This window comes from Ammospiza caudacuta, chromosome 5 (genome assembly GCF_027887145.1).
Source record: "Ammospiza caudacuta isolate bAmmCau1 chromosome 5, bAmmCau1.pri, whole genome shotgun sequence".
Taxonomy (NCBI): Eukaryota; Metazoa; Chordata; class Aves; order Passeriformes; family Passerellidae; genus Ammospiza; species Ammospiza caudacuta.
The window spans coordinates 58,400,827-58,424,821 of NC_080597.1; the positions used below are offsets into that span (position 1 = coordinate 58,400,827).

At 38.7% G+C, this 23,995-nt stretch overlaps 1 protein-coding gene across 2 annotated transcripts; it reads right to left on the reverse strand.

The window, feature by feature from the left end:
* Positions 1 to 1,769: 1,769 nt before the first annotated feature.
* On the reverse strand, positions 1,770 to 23,995 carry TRABD (TraB domain containing). 2 transcript variants are annotated; one of them, XM_058805153.1, is made up of 10 exons: positions 23,890 to 23,995; positions 20,930 to 20,992; positions 18,728 to 18,806; positions 15,910 to 16,076; positions 14,903 to 15,043; positions 12,312 to 12,422; positions 10,789 to 10,928; positions 9,353 to 9,525; positions 7,634 to 7,745; positions 1,770 to 5,058 (listed from the first exon to the last, which is right to left on the reverse strand). In XM_058805153.1, exons 2-10 carry the CDS (start codon positions 20,951 to 20,953, stop codon positions 4,884 to 4,886), a joined length of 1,122 nt encoding a protein of 373 aa, XP_058661136.1. In that variant the 5' UTR covers positions 20,954 to 20,992; positions 23,890 to 23,995; the 3' UTR covers positions 1,770 to 4,883. The 2 variants fall into 2 exon arrangements, with proteins under 2 accessions (XP_058661136.1, XP_058661137.1); XM_058805154.1 differs by lacking the exons at positions 18,728 to 18,806; positions 20,930 to 20,992; positions 23,890 to 23,995 and adding an exon at positions 16,214 to 16,561.

Sequence of the window (23,995 nt, forward strand, 5' to 3'; positions counted from 1 at the left end):
CACTTTGCAGCACAGTCACTCCCAGCAGGGAGCTACCAAGGAGGAGCCAGGGCCAGGTCAGGCGTCAGGACTCAAAGGACAAGGGCTTGTGATGGAAAAGAGTACACATCCCCCAGCTCCCAGCCTTTTCTCTGCTGTGAGTGAGGGTAAGGGTAGTCCCATCTTTGCCGCTGTTGCCTCCCTGGAATACAGAAAGCTCCTCTCTGCAGCAGGCACAAGGCAAATGATGGAAGGAGAGGATAACTACACAGCCCCCAGCCAGCTTCTTCAGCTGGGAGCAGCTGAACAGGAGAGCTGCTTCAGCTGTTCCTGGAGTCCTCCCATACACACACGGACACACAAGACCTGCTGGTGTGAGGATATGCACAGCTGGTGCATTTTTGCACCCAAAGAGACAGTAGACTGATTTCAGGTGTGTATATCTTTGGAGCTACTTTTGTCCTGTGCTTAATGTCTTCCATGTGTCCTCTTTCTACAGCATGGGCTTGGTCCCCCACTGAAGTCTGTCCATCAGTCAGCCCCACATGAGTGACCCTTCTCCTGCCAACACTTAAAAACTCCCACATCTTACAAAAATGTCAGTCTTAAAACACTCAAGTCTAAAATTAAAGTTTATTTCAGTTTTAAAAAGAAATAGGGAAATACATACGTGAGTATCTTAAGAGTTACACCAGTGGGAACGTGATGTTTCTTTTCCCTGTGTAGCTCCCACTGCCTGGCACTTAGAGGTAACTTGATATGTTTCTCTTTTTAGATGTTTTACAATTCACACAGAAATACAGCTTCCAGTGGAAACACAGACATTTGAATCCACTTCAAAAAGTCAATTTTTAAATTTTGTTCAGTATTTGGTATAGAAAAGACACCTCAAATGTGACGTGGGCCAGCAGCGTGCAATGTCATGCTGGTGAAGGATATGCTCCCAAAGCAGGCAGCTGCCTGAGCCAGCACTGCTCCAGAGCAGAGCTGCTTGCAGTGTCCTCTGCCACTCCCAGGGACAGCACTACAGTATTTAAAGTTTTTTTCCTTCCACCTAAATGGTTTTACCAGCAATCCTTTGCAGCCACGGCTCCAACTGCAACTGGAGGGAACTTTGCCTGATCAAGGAAAAAAGGGCTGCATTTTGCTTTACACACAATCAAAAAAGATGGACCACTGATTGACAAAGGGTACACACAGACAATACATTATCTGTATGGAATACAGCTTATCATATATATGAATACAGGGTCTTTGTATTAATATATATATTTTTAAGTAATGGTCATATTGATTTACCTGTGTCAATTTGAAAGATAAAGCTCTTTGCCGTGATTCAACATCTTTTGCACTTAAAGGATCTTTATTTCCCACACAGAGGAGAGCACTTTAGGTACAAATGACTGTGCCTGATGTAAAGCCAATGTTGGAGTGCTCTGCTGGACTGGGACTACAGCTGTCAGCTGCTTGCAAGACTGAGCACTGGAGTCATGAAAAGCAACAACAACAAAGTCAACTCACCATGCCTAACTCTGAACTCTGAATTTAGGTTCTCACATTGAGCAGACAGTCTCCCTGTGTGTTCAGTAGGGCAGGGAAACTCATCCTTTTCCTCTTAACCAGTTACATGGGGTAGGTAGAGAAACTAGTTCCCCTGCTCCAGCATTACACTCAGCAGAAGATAATTAGTCCAACTAATGTTCTCCAGGAAAATGTGTTAGATGGTGGAATTATCCTGTACTAGATCTAGCAAACCAGTGTTTGCTCTTAATAAAAATACTGGTTAATTAGGAAAATAAATGCCTTCAACAAAAATGGTGGGTAAAATATTTTATTTTTTATATAATAGAACATACTGCTGTTTACTTTAAATCACTTTAAAAGGCACACATTGTTAAAAATACTTCAAATTTACATCACATGTACAAATGCATAAAACAGATGTACATGTCACCAAAAAAATACAATATGGCTTCATAAGGTTGAGGTGGGGCTGGGACAATTCAACATATACTTAAATTTTACAGGATGCTGCTAACACTGAAAGGACTGACTAGAACAGAAAAGAATGGACCTAAACCATGGATTATGTTATATAAACAGTACAACACATTGAATATACAACATCAAGAATCTGTGTATGGATTAATAGAATTGTTAGTTCTGCAAATTCACCACTTTCCAGTGCCACTGAATAAACAGTGCATGCGTATGATCTGCCAATTTGCAACAGTGGGAAGATAAATTGCAAATTCTCCAAGAAGTTCTCTGAAGAATCAGCTGATATGGTTTGTTAAAAAAATAAAATAAAACAAAAAAAGAAAAAGATTGAAACAATAGAATTAAGGTACTGACTGGAGAGTATAACTGAATAACAAATGGACACTTTAGATGGTAATCACTTTTGGCTAAAAAGCATAAAACAAAGTCTACAAGAATGCTCCATGACAATCATTTAGCATTAGTCCCACCCAAGATTAAGGCTCCTATCTAAAATTTACCTTAGATTTGTTTTCCTTTGTGTAAAATTACCTGAGCACAGATACCAAATATCTACAGAACTTTTAAAATAGCTGCAGATACTTTAAAAATCTGTAGATAACTTAAAGCAAAATATCCATATATTTAATTCTACCAGCTAAATATTCTCAAGAAAATAACCAGCAGAACAACATTTTGGTATGTCAGTAAAACAGGAGAAGAGTGAGCTTAAGCTTCTGCTTTCATCTTTTAAAAAATGTACATAAAACGTAATAGAATTATTCAGATAGTACTGCTTAATTGTAAACAATACATTAAATGTTTTTAAAAAACAGGAATCAAAATTTAGGCAGTTACTCTACTATTCTATAAATTGTTTACAAATACTGCTTCTCCTCTTGCTAGAGATGGCTGGTGGTTTCTTAAGCACTAATAAATAGAAAATAAAAGGACCTGCCCCCACTGTTTTCTGTATTATCATTTATACTTTGTGTCCTAGAAGCATGAATTGCTGTCATTCTCATTTGCTAAGATTTATTCCCTGGACACCTGTAAGGCCCAGACCCAGACGAGCACCTAGCATCACCTTAGGAGCTCTGCAGAATCGGGTTAGATTCAGTAAGGTTTAAGATAAACATGCACTTTAATCATTTGCTGCACTGGAACTCATACAGTTCTCAAAGATCAAGCCAGAAAAGCATCAGGTTGCATGGACAGACCAGCTCCCAGCAATATCAAAGCCATCACAGAGAGGAGCATCAGGCTCTTAAATTTAAAAGCTCAAAAAAGACTATACTGTACAGAAGACAGATGTACATACTTTTAGCAAACAAAGACTGTATGGAACTATTTCCAACACAAGCCTTTGGAAATATACCCTATTAAAAGCGGTTTCTGGATTTTATTGAACCAACTGAAAAACCACAATGAAACACAAAACACAACATCACCTTTTCCTCCTCCTGCCTCACATATTGGTTCCCATCTTTCATTCCCAAAAGAAATTAATACAGATAGAAACCTCACTTTAAGCAAGGAACAACTGTGTATGAGCCTGAGGAGCAAATGGGACTTTTCCACTCAAATATATTGGGTTAACTTTGATATGACAATGTTATCTCTGTTGTTGAATCAGGACTAGCTGATTGCCAAGGGCATTTTACAATCACTGACAATCCTATAAAAAGGGAAGGAACCAAAAAATTCCAATGAAATATGAAGCTAGGATTAAAAAAACAAAAGAAAGAAAGAAAGAAAGATTGATGATGGATGAGTGTTCCAGATAATTAAAAAAGAAAGTAACAGCAGTCTGTAGTACCCATAATTCTGCATATAAATAGCAGGTAATCCAAATAAAATGCTACATTGGGTTGAAAAACTAAATTGAACACTGCTTTCCTATTAAATAGATTAAAATATTCATCCACCAAGAAATTACATTGATAAATAAAGTATATTCATGTAGCAAAAACAAGGGGCAGGTTAATTCCAGGCTTTTTATGCCAAATACGAAAGGTCTGAGAAACAAAAGTAAATTGTACAGTAGTTCTAGTCTCTTAAATTTACAATACTGGAACCAGCAGGATTTGGCTAAATAATAGTTTAAATAAGCTAAAGGAACAGAGTGTCCTGTAAACATCTGACACAAACCACACTGCATTCTGATGGGGTGGCTACACCTTCTCTATGCAGGAGAAAGACAATTCAACTGGTGGTGGTAACAAGGGATGCAATCTAAAGGCAACATTCCTGTTCTTCGGTAAGGCTTGTAAAAAATTTGAGCCGTGTACGTATGACAGCCTGTACAATTCTGAAATTTCTGGAAAGCTCTTAAGTTTAAAAAAAGCCTAAATGTTTTAGGTATAAAACACACATTGAGAAGATGTCCTTTAAATTATGTGTAAAAGTGTCTGGCACCAGAAACAAACACTTGGTATTATTATACCTAAGAAAAAAGCAAAGAATCACTCAAGTGTCCCTGAACTTCAGAGGAGATGCAGCTGATTAGGATACTTTGTGTTGTTCTTTCCTCTGGAAAAGGAGCCATGAACACACACCCCCTTTAAGCTGCCTGTACTACATCATCAGTTTTATATATATATATATATTATATACAATGCATATATATAGTGTACATGTATATAGTATGCATATATAATATATATATATTTTTTGGATACACATTTCTTTTACCTCAATCTGGAATCATCTGGTTTCATGCAACACACCTATCAAGAATCAAAACTATTAATTAGATCATAGCTGGTGTAACTTCAGTACCAAATCTTTTATTATATAGTGATTGAGTGTTGCTCAGCATCAATCAGGTCTGACTAGAATCCTCATCCTTCAGTCCAGTTCATGCATTGCCTCCATCGCCCTTTCTTCAGCCACCTTCTTCACAGAGAGCCTCTACTGCTTGTTCACTGCTGAGGCATCTCTGTCAGCCTCTGAAGATAGCTCTGTGTTGCTGGCATTGAGAGAACAAACTGAACTGTCCTGTGACCTATTCGGTAGCAGCTGTATCCCAGCAGTCCAAACACTGTTGCTTTTAAAACAAATTTGAAAATCTTACTTGAAGCTGATGGAGGAGGCACACTGAAATAAAAGACAGAAAACAATATTAATATTTGCATAGCTGGAAACAGTAGGCATTTTCCAATTAAAAGAAAGAAAAGGGATTTTTTCCTCCCCTTCCTTCCCAGTGCAGGAAATTTTCACGTAACAGATGCATCATGAATGAACAATGTATTCTTTCATGTTCAAGGGCTACATACAATTAAATAACAATAAAAATTAATAAACACTAACAAAGCCTCTTCTACTTATGCCACTCTTCATGGCTAGGAACCTTTACTTGTCCATCACCCTGCTAAAATAATTAAGTCAATATTCAGACTTTCTGAAGTATACTAAAAGAAAATATTGAGATTTTCACAGAGCCGCTTGGAAGCCTCTGCACTGGCCACCTGAACCAGGAGGGCAGAGGACAACAGGCACACCAGGTCTGCCCCCCAACATTCAAGCAGTCAGTCTCACTGTGGGCATATGAAGCAAACAGTTAATATTACCTTCCCAATAAAGTTGACTTTGAGAGCACAGCCACATGCAAGTGCAGCCCTGTATCCCCACTAACAGGCTCTGTACCCACAGCAACTCATAATCCTCTCACAGGCAACTCAGAGGTTTCCATTAACTTTCAGAGGAGCCTCAAGTTATCATTTATTTATATCCAGAAAAAGTTTCTAATGTACTCAGAAGTAATCAACTACAATAGTGCAAAAACACTGGATGCTCTCAAACCAGGTTAAATGTGCTGAGATAAGGATACAACTAGACTGAGTTTAGATCCATGTGCTCAAACTAGGGAAAAGTTATCACTAGTAAGACTTTGCACATTACAGCAACACAGAGGAGAGTTTTAAAACAGTGTATGTATTGATCCAAGAATGGTGTAAAGGCATCTCTTTATATGTTCTTATGCCTTTCTCCACCTACTCTTTCTCAATTCTAATACCTCACCACAATTTTAAAAAACCATAATTAATAACAGCTGATCAGAGCACAGTGCTAATAATGGCCAGGTCATGGACTCAATCCCTGTATGGGCTATTCACTTAGGAGCTGGACTCGATGATCCTTGTACATCCCTTCCTACTCAAAATATTCTGTGGCAGACAGTAAGGTCTGGAGTCAGGCTTGGAGTCAGGTTCAATGCATGAACTTAAAAATTAGAAATATATGTATGCTTTTATCCAGAAAATCTTCAAGTTCATGTTCCAACTTCTAAAACTTAATTAAATATCTGAGAAAATCTTAAAAACTTGCCATCTTGGAGCAGTGACGAACACTAAACACACAAAAGAAAGCCCTAACTCTGCTCTGCAACTGCAGTGTAACAGCAGGAAGGGCAAGAAAGTTGAAAGAAAAATAATTTGCAAATACATCACTCTTATGAATGTCATTTGCTTCAAATTATTTCAGAAAATCAAGTTAATGCCATATTAATGCCTTGTGTAAGATACTAGTAACTCTTCTGCTCAGTTATGGCACTGGCATGTTAAAGGCAATCAAGTCAGAGCCTAAACTTTGATGAGAAGGACTTTCTGTGCAGGCTTGAAGACATGCACTTGGTCTTTGGGCTGTTCAGTTCTGTGCTGTCAATGATGCAACCAACAGCCACCACACAACTACACAGGTTATTTGTGAGGGTGCAGAGGAAAATGGACATCTAGTCTGTGACTCCAGGGGAGGCTTAGCCTGGAAAGAGAGTTAGAAATGGCTAGGCAGAGCTTCTATACTTTGCATTCTTGAATCCAGAAACAAAAGTCTCTCTAAATCATATTTTAGATGTCTAAATATAACATTCATGTGGATGTCAGTCTTTTCTAGTTTTCATAGCCTCTGAAGAGATGAGTGAGGTGGTCACATTAACACCATAAACAGATGTGATAAGGAAAGTGTGAATTTCTGAAAGACTCCATAATCCTAGAGCTCCACAGACAAATACTACAGGGTTGTATTACAATCTCTCCTGTATTTCTGAAGTCCTGACCTTTGTGGCTTTATGGGATACACATAGTCTGAACGCTTTGGTTCTTCAATTCTGTCTTTTACAAAGCATATATGTCTATTTTAATAGGTACTTTGAAGCAAGAGTTCACAAGGTACATGGCTTGAACCAGCTCATAATTAGTTAGGTATACACATTAAAACAAGCCATTACTTAGACAAACACTTAAAATAGGGTACAAGCAACTGCAACACTAAGCTTGCCAGAACCAGCAGTGTCCTGACAAAACAAAAGCTTTAAATCCAGTGATTTACATTTACCTAAGTTAGACTAAAACCTTTGTTCTGGTTTCACCATCTTTAACAGCCCTCATTTGAATTTCATTTGAGAAGACTTAAATTAATTTTCTGTCCAGGCAAGGGCATATTCTCATCTCTACTTCCCTCCATATTCAACTTTTTTTTTTTTTTCCTGTGATTTTTTCTTTGCTGTCAGCACAATCTGCAAGCACTGCATAGCAAGTCAGCAAGCTGACAGGCCGGGAGGACAGCAGAGATGCTCCTTCAAGCTGTGACAATCAACCAAAAAAACTACAAAGAAACTTCAGATTTTTAGCAAAAGAAGTTGTTATATCAACATGTAGGAAAGCACAACTGTTACCTCATTATTTCCTGGATCTTTAAGTCAGAATTCCAGTTCTTTTCAATCCCAGGTACATGACCCATGCCAACAACACCAACTACAACAGCTGGGATATATTTTCTAGGTTCATCTGAGAAAAGAAAGATGAAGAGAAAGGAACATATCTGTAAAAGAACTATATTTCAAGCTATAAAGAAGTAGCCAATGTGTGAGACTACATAATTGATTTTTCCAAGATATAGGGGCTTTCACTACCACATATTGAAACCCTGTTGTTGCATACTGATCTCACCTACTACCTCTTTCATTGAAACTCTGAAAAAGTCAGCATGGTTTCTGGATTTTCAGGAACCAATTATTTAATAAATAGACCTAGCCAGTGCTCATACTTCAGCCTCAGGGTGACAGGCTCAGCAGATGCAAGCTAAATTAACTTCTTTCCTTCTCTGTGTAGGTCATGTTTCTGTGCTGCTCAAGAGGAACATCCCTGGTCTTTGCTGTCTCCTGAACTTTCTCCGCCACTTTGGACAGCGGCACTTGGCACATAAAGTGTAACAAGACTTGGGCTCACAATCAGAGAACAATGCTTCAGACCACACCTGTTCCTCTGAAGCTCTCTGTTAGAGACCTGGCCTCAGCAACTGCAAACCCAGGCCAGAGACATCCAGTAGTTAGCCAACAACTATCAGACCAATGCAACATGTGCCAGCTCTCACCCTCACCTCCCATCTACCATCCATATTTCATAACACCCAAAATGTGGCTTCTGGAAGTTTTCCCCAATGAGAAATATAGCACTGTGCCACAATAAAATAACTCACAAAAAACTTTCTAAGGAATAATGATCAGGCTGCTTTCCTATGAGGAAAATTCTACATAATATATAAATATAAAATACAAGTTCTACTGTTTTGCTTTAAATATTCACCCTTGATTTTTCCACGAAAAAAGTAAACGTGAAGAGCAGCCGGCCTCAAAATGGAACAAATCTGTATTGAAAACACTAGAACTATTATACATATTTACCAAATTAGTTTTTCTAAGTTTTCTTTTTCTCAGTCTACTCTAGAGTTGCTCTAAAGCAGAACTGCAACAACAGTTCTGCACTAAAGTGCAGAACAAACACTATCTTCTTAAGATATTAAGTAAGAGGTAGCACACTTCAGTACGCTTATCTATAGGAAGGGCATGCCAATTACATATGGCAGCAGAATACTTCCAAAGATTAGTCAAGTACTATTTTTCTATATGCCTATACCTTGCTGAAATAGCAGTCACATATGATTATTACTGCCAGATCATCAAAGTTCCTAGCAGCCCAATTTACAATTATAAAAAAAAAACCTATGAAGAGTACTGAAATTGGGGAATTAACTTATCAAGAAACTAGACCCTCAGTAGCCAGTGGCAACAATGAATTTGGTGAGAAAATGGGACAAGCAAGATAGATGACAGTCCCATACTGTGCTGTCATACTAGACCCCTGCCTTTTGAAATGGTTGTCTGGCTAATTAGTACTTACCAGTTTTAAATAGCACAATGAGAAAGGAAACATAATTTAGAGTCTACTGCTCTACGTGGTTTCAAGAGAAGCCCTTTTTAATTTTTTTAAGCATTGTATCTTATGAGACATGTGGCATTCACGAACTGAACATCCCAGATTCCCTGAGAACTGAACTTTGTACCAGTACACAAAGAACACCTTGCTGATTATAATCTCTGCTTTAAAACAATTACTTTCTGAAGCTCGAGGTAGTTCTATCTGCTTTGCTGCTTGCTTCAGCATGTAGGTCAAGTAAATATCTCGTTCGGAGACAATCGTTCGGTGAAGATCAGGGAATTCTCCAATCATTTCTGCCATCATCTGTTCCAGTAAATCCTTCTGTTTGCATTTCTCCACATCATCTTTACTGAAAGAAAGGTAATTTTCTCAGTATCTATTACGCTTTTAAAGGTCAACATAGAGAAACTAATGTATCAAAACAATTGGGTGTTACAACTAAACACAGTCTGCAGTTCTCTTCCCCCAGCTTTCCTCTCCAGAAGGAAAATAATCTCCATAAACCTGTAGAACTTGATACCTAACAATGCCTTTGCAGTGAAGGAAAGGGAAAGAAAAGAGGTCACTTGCCTTTAGCCAGTTCAACTGGATTTTCTCCTTTCCCACTTTAAAAGCTGGCAACTCAAGTCAGCAAAACCACTAGGGCTTCAAAGGCCAGGGTTACCGTGGTGCCCCATTTTCAGTGTGCATCAATAAGCTCAGAAGAGCCTACACACAGCTCTTCTGAGGAAGCAGATCTGATCACTGAACACACAGATACTCTACTTAAGGAATGAAAAAGGCACACTGTAATGCACAGTCTGAGGGCATGGAGAAAGATCTGCAGGTTCCCAGTGTCAATCACAGGGCCGTGAAAGTTATAAACCAATTTGCAGAACAGAAAAATAGCAAACAGGCAGGAAATGCAAAAAAGGAACTGCAGGAGTAAATGTAATGAGCTTTTATTCTTTTCATAGATGCTATAAACCCTTCTGTTAGCACCCCTAGCTGTGGGTCATAGCTTGTGGCAATGACATTATCTGGTTTAGCATCACTGTCTATCAAAGAATGACGTCAAACAGGCTTCCTTTAGTTTCCAAGATGAAAAGGACACTACAAATGTCAGCAGGGCAAGATAAAGGAGAAATGCTAGCTTTCTACAGACCCAGAAACATCAACAGACTGACAATTTTGATGTTGAATTATTACTTCATTTTCCATCCAATCTCATGTTAATGGCTGGATGTGGAACTCTTAAGAACATACAAATTATTGTACTGAGGCCTTTCTTCTCTTATTTACAATATCCCCACACAGCAGTGAGAAAGATTTCATTTTTTGCATAATAAAATAATAATTTAAAGAAATTTTAAAATCATACTAGAAATTCTTCAGCATCAAATCTTACATTTCACCTGGAAGTAATGCACTGAAAGACAAAGAAAGACCTGACAAGATCAGAAAGACAGCTTTCACTTCAAAAATACATATTATTGCAGGATAGTTTGTATATTCATCCCTCTAACTAACTTCAAATTTCATTGCATCAGGCTGGGTACCCTCATACTGAAGTCAAACTGAAGAATTGAATAATCCACCCCAAACATAAAACATATGGGGTGCTTATTCATACCTGATGGGGTCAGATAAGAAGCAAAGGCCCCAGGCAAGTTTGACTTTTTGCCAGAAGGAAAGTGCAGCAATTGCTCTCTTGAATGTAACAGGGATGGGCCGGTCACCAAGGTGGAATTTACAGAAAGGTACTTTACTGGCCTGAAAGGGAAGATACAAACAACCAGTCAGCATTTCATACTGCAGCACAGAGCATTCTTATTAATGAACAGTAAGGATTTACTGTGTTATACTAGGTATCTTAAAGAGCAAGATATTTCATACTTCAACATAAAAAAATATTTTGGCTTTGCAATAAGTAAAATTTACAAAATACTACTACATTACTTCATAAAGGAATAAATCCACTACACAATGCAGTTGGTATTCCATTAAATTGTAATGCCACACCCTTGAGGTTACCTGTACTGAAGCACAAAGCTTCTGAGTATTTACTATATAAGATGACAGTGTGGCTCAATATCTATCTGGGCCTGAATGAAGTCTGAGGTGAACCATCATTGGTGTCATCATTTTGCTTTTCCCTAGGATTTGTCAGGACCACTAACCTTACATTTGGTCATGGTAAAAGATATTAAAGAAAGAGCTTATGAGACAATAACTGATGCCAGATATCACATGATAATGGGAGACTTGGCTGTAGCTCACCGTGACATATTTTAGCACAGTATGGAATTTCTAGAAAATTCTTTTCTACGGATAGTTGTTTAAAAATTTCCAGCAATCACTTTAGAATAGGACAGAGCTAATTTTTTTTCTTTCCTGCTTAAAATAGGAAACACTTAAAATGTTTCATTCTGGTCTAGAATGCTCAAGAAAATAAACCTTGAAGAAGCTTTCTTTTTATTAAGGATAAATATAACAAATGATTCCAGATTATTTATCAGCAATGTCTCTCAGATTTCCTTACTAGTGCATAATTTACATTAAAATAGCAAGATACATTCTGCAAGATGGATGCACATACAGAAAATAGTGTCTCAGTATTCCCAGACAAAAAATAAGAGTAGTGTAAAACACAGCTATGATTTAATTCCTGTATCACTGCTGGCAGTAGTACAAAAGGTGACATTAAAAGACCATACAGGACCAACAGATCGGTCAGATATTTGACTTCCCCAATCTTTGTAGATGAACGGAACAAATCAGATCTCATTAATCCTTTAGAGCTGCTTTTCACAGCCTGAAAGCCTGACACCACCAAACAATGGGACCAAGATCAATACTGAGAATTCAAAAATAATTATATAAAAGAAACGAAATCATTAATGAAAACAAATGTTTTCAGAAATATCATCAAGCAAATGCCTTATTTGAATTGCTTTCCTACCACTTATGTCTACAAATCTTTGTACCATAAAGTACAATTTGAAGTCAAAAATTATTTTTACTACTTCATTGGCTTCAGCAGAGGTATGGCCAGAGTGCTCTTTTCTAGGCAATTGCAAAATGGTTTTATTGAGTTCAGCTCTGGAAGCAAAAGGCCAGTAATCTGACCTCAGAAAAGGCATCTCAAGTTCTCACCTCTTTGAAAGCCTCCCTGAATTCTCCTCCTGGGGCCATTCCCAACTGCTCTGTGATGTGAGCAGAAACCTTCAGAAGCAGCATTTGCATCAATCCAGACATGACTCCGTTCTGGCAGAAGAGGGTGAAAAACATGTTAAAAAAACAGGCTGAAGAATGCACTGTTCACAGAAATGAAAAAAACCATTAATTATTTTAATGAAGAAACAGCACTGAAGCTACATTTTGGGGCCAATTGCACTGATCAATACAGCCCATATGTCAGTTTTTATCATTTACCTCACTGTGTGGCCAAAGTATTCTGCCTTGCAACAAAAATGTACAAGTTTTTGTACATTTTGATTGTGTACAGGTTAAGAAAATAAAGAAGGATAGTCATATTTATTTCAGTCTGTATTTACTCTGTGTGCTTGAAGCAAGTGTCTGAATAACTTAATGGTTAAACAGTTCTGTAGTATGGACACAGAAGGGATAGTGGAAGCAGGAAGCCAGGGAGAAGGGAAGAAAAAACCTGTCTTATCAGTTTGGTTTGAGCCAACTGGTACTGCACATCTCCAGGTTATCCACATTTGAGCCAGATACCAGTCTGCACCATGTTGCTTTGCTTAATGGAAAGCAAACAGGTACTTCTCTGCAAACAACTGTAAGGGTTTTGAAATTCAAGGAGGAGCTAAAGGAAGTCTGGTTTTAACCTGCAGCAGTTACTTGACAAGCTGTGGCTGCCAGTGATCCACTGCAAATATGTATGTTTCATGTTAACATTGTGCTCAACTTCCAGCTTCAATTAAGACCAATGAATCCATTTTTTGCACTTAATATTTAATGTGGTTATAAAAAGACACCATTTGGGCTTTTTTCCCTCATTTCCAAACTTAAGGATAAAAATTGAAAGCAGCTTTGACTTTTAGTGAAGCTTTTGGGCCTGTCTCACTTCAATAAGAGGAGGCAACTAAGGCATAACTGAGCAACTTACCAGCTGGTCTGATGCTTATCAGAGAAAAAAAAAGACACTATCATTTGGCATGAGACAGTTGGACTGTTCTTCCTGGTTTTCCCTATATAATCTATACTGTTAGTGATTCAAAGGGAAAAGGTTGGGGAATTTTTTGGTTGAGACCATAGATAAGAGAAATACATTCTTTAAAAGGCCCAATGTTCAAATTTTATTAATTTGCATTATTCCTGCAAACAAAGGAAAGGAGACTAATACTGAGCTATAATAACAGGAAGGATCTTTGCAGTATTCTGTGGCTTTGGAGCCAATAGAGTCTGTGTTTTCTACTGTCTGCATGCAAGATCACTTCAAGCCCTGGTAGGAAGTGGTAACTGCAAAGTTGCCAACCTGACTTTACATCACAGAGAAAAAAAAGTCTGCTATTTTGTTTTCATTGTCCTTTTCCTCTTAACACAACATAAACTGTTGCATTTAGCTTTGATATAAAGAAAAAAAGTTTCTGTGCCTGTTCACAAGGTCAGAAGACCCCCAGCTATTCTGTTCCAGTTGTTGGACACATGCATTTTGGCTACATGCATCAGAATAATCCACCTTACCTACGATAAACAGATGCAACAATTCATGCAACATGCAAGTGGTTTGCAGTGTCTTTTCCTTTGATAAGGCATAAACAAAGAAAACAGGAAAGACACATTATTGCCTCCCTCAGTGAGTCAGAAAGCCAGCTCTGAGACCCTGTGTGAGCACTGCACAGCCCTGAGCCACTGCAAGGGCTTCTGCATGCATGCAGATTGTACTCCTGTGAGGGGAGGGTATACTCCTGGAAATCCCCCAATTACATCAATAAAGCAATTCCAATATACAGTTACCACACAATCAAAATAACAATCTACAAACTTCTTCATCCAACTGGACACACAAACTCTTTACTACTGATCAAGCACTGCCATTCTAATCAAGTGCCCTGACATTTTAAAGTCAACTTGGTGTTGTTGCACTGTGCCTAGCTTAAAATCACTCAAATACAAGCTAGCTAAGTGGAACTGAAAAAATTTGGGATTTTTTTTTTTTTGCACAAACATCCAGACATGTCCACATCAAACTGCCAGAGTAGTTATAATTTGAAGAGAATCCCACACTTTTTAGCCCAAATTTTTCCTCTAGGGCCTACTGTCAATTACAAACTACTCCAAAGACAAGTGGATAGGTAGGAATTAAAGAGCAATACACTAGGTTGAAGAAGGAATGCAGCTAAACAGAAAATACCAAAATTAAGTGCTCTTTAATAGTTGTTATGCAGATGCAGATTGCAGGAATAATAATAACATTTAAATATATTAGCAGAGCATTGCAATTGCAAAGTTAGACCTGTGTCCTGCAAATGGAGCAGCTGTTAAATGCAGGAGGACTCCTGTCAAGGTCAACAATTTGCCCAACCAATCCCCTTGTGAAAAGAAAGCCCTCAATGCTCCATCTGAAAACAGAAATAACACCCAAACCTAGATTTGCCACTTTAATAGTACTCTCACCTACATCAACAGTGTTAGGTGGCCAGCTGGTGGGAGCACTGGTTTTGATTGCAATCTGACAAATTGTTCTCAACACAAACCTTTAATTCTCACTGTAGGAATCATACCTGTTTTATAGCTTGTTGAAGTTTTTCCAGATTTATTTCTTTGGCTTCTTTTAGTAATGTCTTTTCATCCATTTTTAACATAGAAACTCTGTACTGGCACAGTTCCACCACAACTACATCAGGCTGCACTTCTTGTATTGTCTGAAAAAGATGAGTTTATTTATACTGCTTTAGAAAGGAATAAACAGAATTGCAGCCAATATCAGCATTTTAAATAGAGACAGGACCTTAAAATCACATTCCAATAATAATTTTAAACTAAAAAAAAAAAAAGCAGAATAGTAAATAAGAGTTCTCCAAATAACTATGCATTGATAAAAATGTTAAGGAAGGTGACAGCAAAATGTCTTAGTTACTGGATGCTTTGGGACAGGATAATGGTGAACATACTGTGCTGGGGAGGGGAGCAGGGAAGAAACACTTCAGGTTAAACTCTTCACATTCACAAAATTCATTTGACTGTTTTCTGTGGTATTTTTCCATCTGAGACAGAATACACTTTGTGCCAGAACTGTCAACCCTGCAACCCTGCTTCTTACAAGATTTCTCCCCCTCTACCTCCTGAATAAAGGCAGTCTAAACTGCAGAGTTTGCAGGAGGTACCATATGAAATAGTTCCTACTTGCACTAGGACTTCAGACCTATTTGCAGCTTGAGAATGGAATCCAATTGCTGTGCAGGATGGTTTTATAGCCAAATAGTACCCAGGCACTGTAAGCTTCACTAGTGAGATTTCTACTTTCAACACTGATGCTGTATCTGCCTTTTTTATTGAAGGGCAAATAAAAATATTTGAGCTGGGAGACCAATGTATTGCATGAAAAATTATTACTGTAAATGTCTACTTCTCATCCCATAGTGCTGTTGGCCCTCCAATAGCCAATTACAAAAAACAGAGCCTGAAGGTTACAGCACAGAACCAAGTCAGAGAGCTGGACTTCATTCTACTTAGTGCTAAACTGAAACATTATAAAGATGCTGATGAAGGGCTCACACTGAGTATTTACCTTTACTACATCCTTTTTGCTGCTGTCACTGAAGTGGGCTGTTCCAACCACATACACTTTAGAACCATCCTCAGTATTAAGCTCAGTCACAGTGTTTGGTAAAGCAGGCCTTTTTTGCCTCTTCTTCAGCTTCATCTCCAGGAGGATTTTAAATGCATCTGCATCAGCTATAAATGTAAAGAAAAACAGAAAAGAAAAGCACACATGATATAAAGTGCAGGTAAGTAGAGACAGAAAATAAAAATGTCGCCACTAAACAGCAGAGCAGAGCTAAAAGGCCATTGATTTACCACTGTAATCTTACATTCAATTCTGAAGCTACATCATTGAGAGTGCCATCACTGGAGAGGCTGCCTCCAAGCATGGGTCTCAGTCCAGGTTTCCTACCCTGTGGACACTGGGACAGGTTGTCCACGCAGTTCAGTAAGGGAAAGAGAGAAGCTGTGTGGCAGGTGAGGTGGACAGAGAAGCAAAGAATACTTAGAAAAGATATACACTAAATTAGAGAAAAAGAAAAAAAAAAAAGCATTTTTTAAATTCTAAACCCAAAGTGTTCCATTTTGGGATTCTTATCTATATAAACCATAGCAACACATGGACACTGGTGTGAATATGATGGCAAAGTCACCTCCACATATTGGCACATATAGGATACCTACAGTACCAACCTTAGCCTTTTCTGGGATTAACACACCAGGGATCAGTACACAAAGGAAAATTAAACCTCAAGAGATATTTAGGTCAGGAATTCATTCATTCTTCCCTAGATTCAACAACTATTTAAGATCAAAATGGTACAAAGTGAATTTAGCTTCTCTATGTCAAGCTTCCTGGAGGGAAAACAGGAGGATCTATCAGCTTTGTCACAGATGCTCATTGCCAGGTAGCCTCATTGACTGAGACACAGAAGCTTTAACTCTTTAAACTCTTTATCAATGAGAAATTAAAGTTGTTTTGAATGAGTCATCTTAAAGCTGTAATGCATCTTAGGGAAAAAAATATCAAGCAGGAAAGCAGAGTTTTGTTTCCAACCAACTCTCTTTCTCTGGCAAGCTGCTGCACAAGTTAGCAGAAGTCTCAAGTGGTCTCCAGAAGCCTGGAATAGGATCATAAGCCCAGGGGAACAAAAAAAAAAAAAAAAAAAAAAAGATTAGTGAACAGTTTGTAGGCAGGATGTCAAAGATGCAGATAAATTACAGCCTCCTACCACACATTCACTTTCTGAATCTGGTTTAGCTGTGTGGCTCTGGCCCCAGCTGTGTCCCACAAAGACTAATCTTGTAAGACTTTATGTAAAAAAAAAAAAAAAAAAACAACCCTAAACCGAAACCAACCAAACAAAAATCCCACCAAATTAGGAGAAAACCAAACAAACAAAAGAGAAAACCCAAACCCAAAAACCAAAAGCAACTCTTCAATATTCTTCTTAGCATTTGAGCAACCTGCTACTTCATGGTCAATACCCAAGAACATGGTGTGATGCAATCAGTACTGTCTGAGCTATGAAAATGTTGCTGCCAAAACAGATGGTGATGCTGAGGAGAAGGTAAGAAAAGCATGACTGAAAAAGGAAGTAGAGGTAAGGCTGTTGCATTTGTAGCCCTCTCAGTCACATAATTATAAAAGCAGCCATAGCAGATGAACAAAAACCCACCTAAGCAAATATCCCACCACCCACTATGGTCAAAAGTGGATGCCTCATGGAGAACCTAACACATGGGGAAGTGTGTGTAATACCTGCCTCAAATACTTTCCTAGCCTAGAGCCATTTATGATTCAGATTCCCCCAACTGAAAGTGGTTTCTACACATTTGGTAATCCTTAAAGGGTGTAATTTCTATTTACTTTTCAAGCTTTCACCTCACACATATACTCAGTACTGGACTGAATAATGTTTCATGTGAAGAAAAAATGTGATAGTGGTACAGCACCAGGTGTTATAATTTAAGAACACAATTAAGGAAAACATCTTCAGGAGCAGCTATGTTTTTTATTGAACCAACTTCTATACCTGGAAAAAAAGCCACATAAAAAATTAATCTGCTTCTTTAGGTCTGCATAGCTTTAGTCAAAGCTGTGTTTGCTCCCATGAAAGCTGAGATCCCTAGGAATTATTCAGCAGTGTTATTGTTACACACTAATTTTCCCTAAGGTGGTTCAGAGCCTATTATTTGCCAGAAAGCACAATCTGAATGCTCCCATTGTTACAAATCAGCACCGGATACACTAATATAATAACAGTGTATCAATACAGATAAAGCAAATCCTAAGAAGCCTTTGTTTTTTTCCTCTTGAGAAATGCCTGTCATTATCTGAGCCTGCCAATAACAGGTAAGAAAAGATACTCTTCCCGGGCTTCACAAGACAGTTTTGGTTGGAATACTTGCCACATCCTGCAGTCTTGCCAAAACATTATCATGCTAGCATGGGCAAAGCTTTCTATGTGGGACAACTCATCACCATTGTATCACTAGATGCCAGACTGTCAAAGCAAACATATACTCATGCATCACTGGCTCTGAAAGCAATAGCTAAGCTTAAAACAATAGCTGAGTGTACCTATTAAATCTAAAAATATTTACTTTTGAAAGTATGGGATCAGCAAACTGACAATCTACATGTCATTGCTCTTTCTCAATTTGATTTACACAACTGGGCCCTGAAACAAATCAAGAACAGATTAAATCAGCCATGTCTTCATTAGCATCTCCTTTTTTTGCCAGCAGCCCTGTCCTTTTTAGGTAAGGCAAAGGCAAGGACATTTAGTTGAATACCCCTTCCAGTAAGATCACCCTCCCCAGCCCAACCAGAAACATACAGATATTCTGTGATATACTTGGTGCTCCCTTTGGGCCATCTCCTGGTGCATCAGAGGACGACATTGGATCTGCAGCAGCCTGTATGAAACAAATTCAAAAGGAGGCTGGGAATTATAATGAAATGTTTCAATACATCTTTCCCTTTGTGAGTTTACTCAATTTGAACCTACCAATAATATTCAAGCAAGTAAATAATTTAAGCAGTGTCACAATTCAAAATATCTGTGATTTTACAACTATTTTTTCCTAGCTGCCTGAGTATGAGATAGATAAAAATGGACTACTTCATGCCTATTTTAAGAGATAAGATTTATACCTGATACAGAGTTTTAAAATAAATGGGATTCTGGATAAAAATAACAAATTTATCCCTAACATTACTACAGTACTACAGCTACTACAGCACTTTGTGTTGAAAACTAAAATGTGCACTGATTATTTTATACCATTTGACTCAACTACCAGTCAGCATTAGTCTGTCAGGAGTCTGACAAAGTTAATCAGTACTCACAAGACTAAACACATCCATTCTAGAAAAGTCAGGCCAACTATTTCTTGGAATAAGGCAATTACACAATATGCACATCAAATCTTACAAAATTCATGCACATGTTGACTTTATACCTATCAGAAATCAAAGATACAAGGCACCTGCAGAGCTCTGCTATCTAAAGGAACAGAAGGCAATTGAAAAGATTCACAAAGACTGACTCTTCAATATTATCCCTAGAAGTATGTGATACAGGTCTTTGGCTAACAAAACCTTTCTGATTTTTAATTAAATAGCAAGTTTTATAACCCGTGCATAGTATTTAAATAATTCCAGTTATTCAGCCAATGTCATTCAAGCAAGAGAGGCACAGTTAGTCCAGAAAAGACTCAGAAGTAAGGGAAAGCTAAATTATAAACTACCTTTAGGCAACTACCTTAATTCAAAGTTTAATGAGGATGATTATTGGAAGAATTTGGAATTTCTGAACAACACCAAGTCAAAAAATTAGAGACAGGATGAGAATCCATCACTGTTTAAGTACTTTCCAAATGAAAGACAATATTAATGAGTCAGCAAGCAGGCAGCCAACCTCTCCTGATGCATATCAGCTTTTTAGCTAAAATGACTGGTTTATGTACTTTGCACTTAACCTGGTAAGGTTTAAAGCAAGGCTGTACAAAGCACATCCAAATGTTAAGAGCTTTCTATAAGAGTAATTATTTTCCATAATGCCAAACAGGAATTTTGAGAAAATAAATCCTGAGTCTTACCGTGGCCCCACTGAAGGCAAGGAAAAATTTATGATACATTTCATGGACTAAACCCAAAATGTGCAACAGCTTTATAATGCAAAGTTTAAAATAGTCACAGCAACACATCATCCTTTCACTACAAAGCAGAAGTCTATTCATTGACAACTGCAAACTGCAATTACACTGCAAATTGCAATTACATTCACAAATCTAATTTAACACCAGCTCAGCCTTTGATCACAACATATGGCTTGACTACTGCTTGCATATGTTAAGTCTAGTCACAACAATATTTTGGAAAAATTTATCCATCTGTAACATATGGAATTAATCCTATCACTTGTGCTGGCTTTGTCATCACAACACTGCAATGAGCACAGCACTAAGCCACCATGTTAGGAATCTGTTGTCCTTTTTTCTATTAACAGGACAAAAGAACTGACAATCTTATACTTCATAAAATAAAAATTTCCTGAGTTTCACCTATTATACCAGAAAAAGGTTTTGAAATACATGGATATGAAAGAAGAAGGAAAGGAAGAGAAAGGATAGAAAAAGAATCTCAGTTTAATGTGGCAAGGAACTTCAGCCATGTACAATGAGATTATTTGTATATAATCAATTTCTGTAATTTACTCACAAAACCTTTTTCCTCCTAAAGGTTTAATCTCATAGGTTAAGCAATTTTCTGCAATTCCTCACTTGCAAGTAGAATAATAGAAAAGATCCATTTTAGCTTTTGCAACTGGAGGGAAAGAGAACCTGAAAAGAACCTAAATGTATTAAGAAAAATAGCATTCAGCTCTCCATTCCCATTTTAAAAGGGGTCTCACACTGGCATTCTCAGTCTTAAGACTTTGCAGAATTTGCTCAAAATAAGTGGAAGAACCTGGCTGATTCACTCTTGATCTTCCCTGCAATTGTACTGAGATACAAACTTCATCTCCAAGCCCTACCTCAGGCTGTTGCTCCTCTTGCATTCCTGCAGCGTAGGCTTATTTTCACCAACCACACAAGAACTGCAAGAAGCAAAAACAAATGGGAGAGAATTAAAAATTATTGGCATGATCCAGAATATCTGCTCAAGAATTGTCCAGGGAAAAAAAAAATCTATATGTCTCTACGGTCCCTAATAAAGGTTGAGTAATAAAAGCAGCAAAGTGAAGAGGCACAAATGTCACCTCTTCAACTCTACTACCATTAAGAGAACCAGAACAAACCAACAGCAACTCCCCCAGGTAAAACCAGCCTGTTTCAGTACGGTTCTTGAGGTGGCTCAAGCCAGAGAACGGTTTCTGCAACAGCAAAAATCTCACTCAACTCAGTCAGTAGTTCTGTCTAGTTCATATTAACTACATCAAGACAGTTTTTAGGCAGATTCTAGGAATCATCTATATTTCTAGTATTTTACTGCTGCACAGAATATGAGAGCAGTCACAATCTTAATATTCAACTATAGTCATACATGTTGTTTTATCTGCATCATGTGACCACATATATTTATAAATATGCCAGGGTTAGAAGGTCAGCTAGTATCTGTGTGACAAACCCGTGAAACTGGGTTTTCAAACCCTTACTGAATGGTTTCCATGTTTTAGTTTAACAATAGGGATGAAGGAATCTTAAAAGTCCAAGTTCTCCGTGACGCTGGCAGAGTGCTGTGATTGGACTTGGGTGGTACCCTGAGGTGGCTACACAAGACACTGGATGCATGACTAGAGCTCATTCTGCTTCTTCTCACTGCCATCACTAATACTGAAGCACTTCAAAAAAGTGCTGCTTCTTTACTGCAGTGTTTTGTGCTACCTCCATTTGAGCTATTTCACAGTATATGTGATCAGTGTTTTGTTTTATTTTATTAAATAGAGAGAGAGCACTCCTGAACAACTTATTCATGGAATACATTTGCAGCCCCGCTCTGAGGAATGGACAGACAAGTCTGGCTCCTGCCCAGATGAGGCTGGAGAAAAGCTGGCTGGCACTTGGGTGACAGCACACTTCAGCACACAAATGGGATGGCAATGGCAAGCCTCTCCCTTCCCCAAATACAAAAGTCTCCTGCAGTTGGATCAGTGCTCTGCATTCTGGTTTCTAGAAAGCCATTTTACTTTCTAGCTTTGCTTAAAATATGTTTCTTTAAAAGAGCATTTGCCTGGGCAGTATAAAGCAAGTGAGTGTAATTCTGTCCATTGGCACATCTCCCATCATGCAGCAGAGGGATTTCAGGATTTTGTGCCTTCTGGCTATCCACTGCTCATGGTCAGCCAGCAAACTGGGATCACAGCTGCAGGCTGGGCAAGAAAAAAGAAGAGTGGCCAAAACCCTGGCTTCTGCATGGTCTCTAGAGCAAAATCCCCATGAAACCAAACAGATTCCCACAGCTTGAGCAGGTAACAGATACAGACACAACTCCTGAGCTGCAAGGCGAATACCTCATTAAAACAAAAAAATACACACTGCACACAGTCCAAGAGGTTCATTAAAACAAACGATTCAAAAACATGCAAGTCTGCATAGGCAACAGAAGCACTCCAGTTGTTGTGCTACAAGGCAAAATTTTAAAATGAGGACCTTCCTGCCTTCCAAGGAGTCAAGTCAAGGAAATCTGGATGTCAGAGTAAGCTGAAATGGCAGGTGAAGCTGAACTGCTCTTCTGCTTCAGTATTTCCCCAATTTACGAGCGTGGACGGATCTAAAGCAGTACAGCAGAAGGAAAGCCCTGCCTTGACACCTGCAACCTGACTGGGACACACCAGCCCACAGAAACCTCATTCCAGACAGTCTCTCTGTTGTGGGGTTAAGTAAACTCAGTACCTCTTTTTATCCTGTCCTGTGTCTTGACAGACTGGCTTGACTACTTGGCTTAGACAGTAAACCACACTGGAAAGCAGGCTCAGTTTAAAAAAACACCACTTTTCCCCCCTACTCTACCAAGGCATTTTTAGTTCACATGATTAAACAGCTGCAGGAAGAACTGCAGCACCAAAACTTGAGGAACAGCATGAAGCAGAGATGCTGAAACCAACTGCCCTTTAAGAAAATACTTGTTCAACTACAGCATCCCTCAGTGTACCAATACTCTGATGCTCAGCTCTAGGCTTGGTTCTCAATTGGTTTGTGTGCAAAATACCACAGAGTTTTTCTGTCAGTGAATCAGCTGGCCCTAAATACAACCTAAAGTTCTACACTTGATTAAGGTCTGCTGGCATTTGAAAATATGTCTCTTATCTACAGACTACTTTTCAAACTAATGAAGTGCAAGTTTTGTTTAAAAAAAACTTTACAGAAGCACTACATGGTATTTTTTCCCACCAAGTGACATTTTAGAAAATATCATCCCATTTTCACTACAAACTAAATTATATGTCTGATACTGGTGGGGTTGGGGGAGAGATCTTTGAAGTTTACTCAAGGTAACTCACACCAGTTTTTAACTGACCTATACCTTTGGAGAAAACAAGCTGTTTCCAGCTCACTGTTTCACTGCAGTTTTCAGGTCCAGGGAATCCATGGAACAATACTTCCATGGCCAGATGAGAGAATGAGCAGCCACAATGACAGGCAAGTCTGCCACCTTTCTCCTTTAGGACAAGTGGGTCCATGGGAATCTCATGAGTTTTAATAAGTACAAGGTACTGCACTGAGTTGGGGCAATGTCCCATTATCAATACAGGCTGGGGATGAAGGGACTGAGAACAGCCCTGCTGAGGAGAACCTGGGGGTGCAGGTGGATGAGAGGCTGGACACAACCTGGCCATGTGCACCTGCAGCACAGAAAGGCAGCTGTGTCCTGGCCTGCATCCAAAGCAGCGTGGCCAGCAGGAGAGCGAAGTGATGCTGTCCCTCTGCTCTGGTGACACCCCACCTGCAGTGCTGGGTCCAACTCTGGGGTCTCCAGCAAGGGAAGGATACTGACCTGTTGGACTGAGTCCAGAGGAAGCCACCATGATGGTAAGATGGCCAGAGCACCTCTCCTGCAAGGAAAGGTTGAGACAATTGTGTTTGTTCAGCCTGGGAAAGAG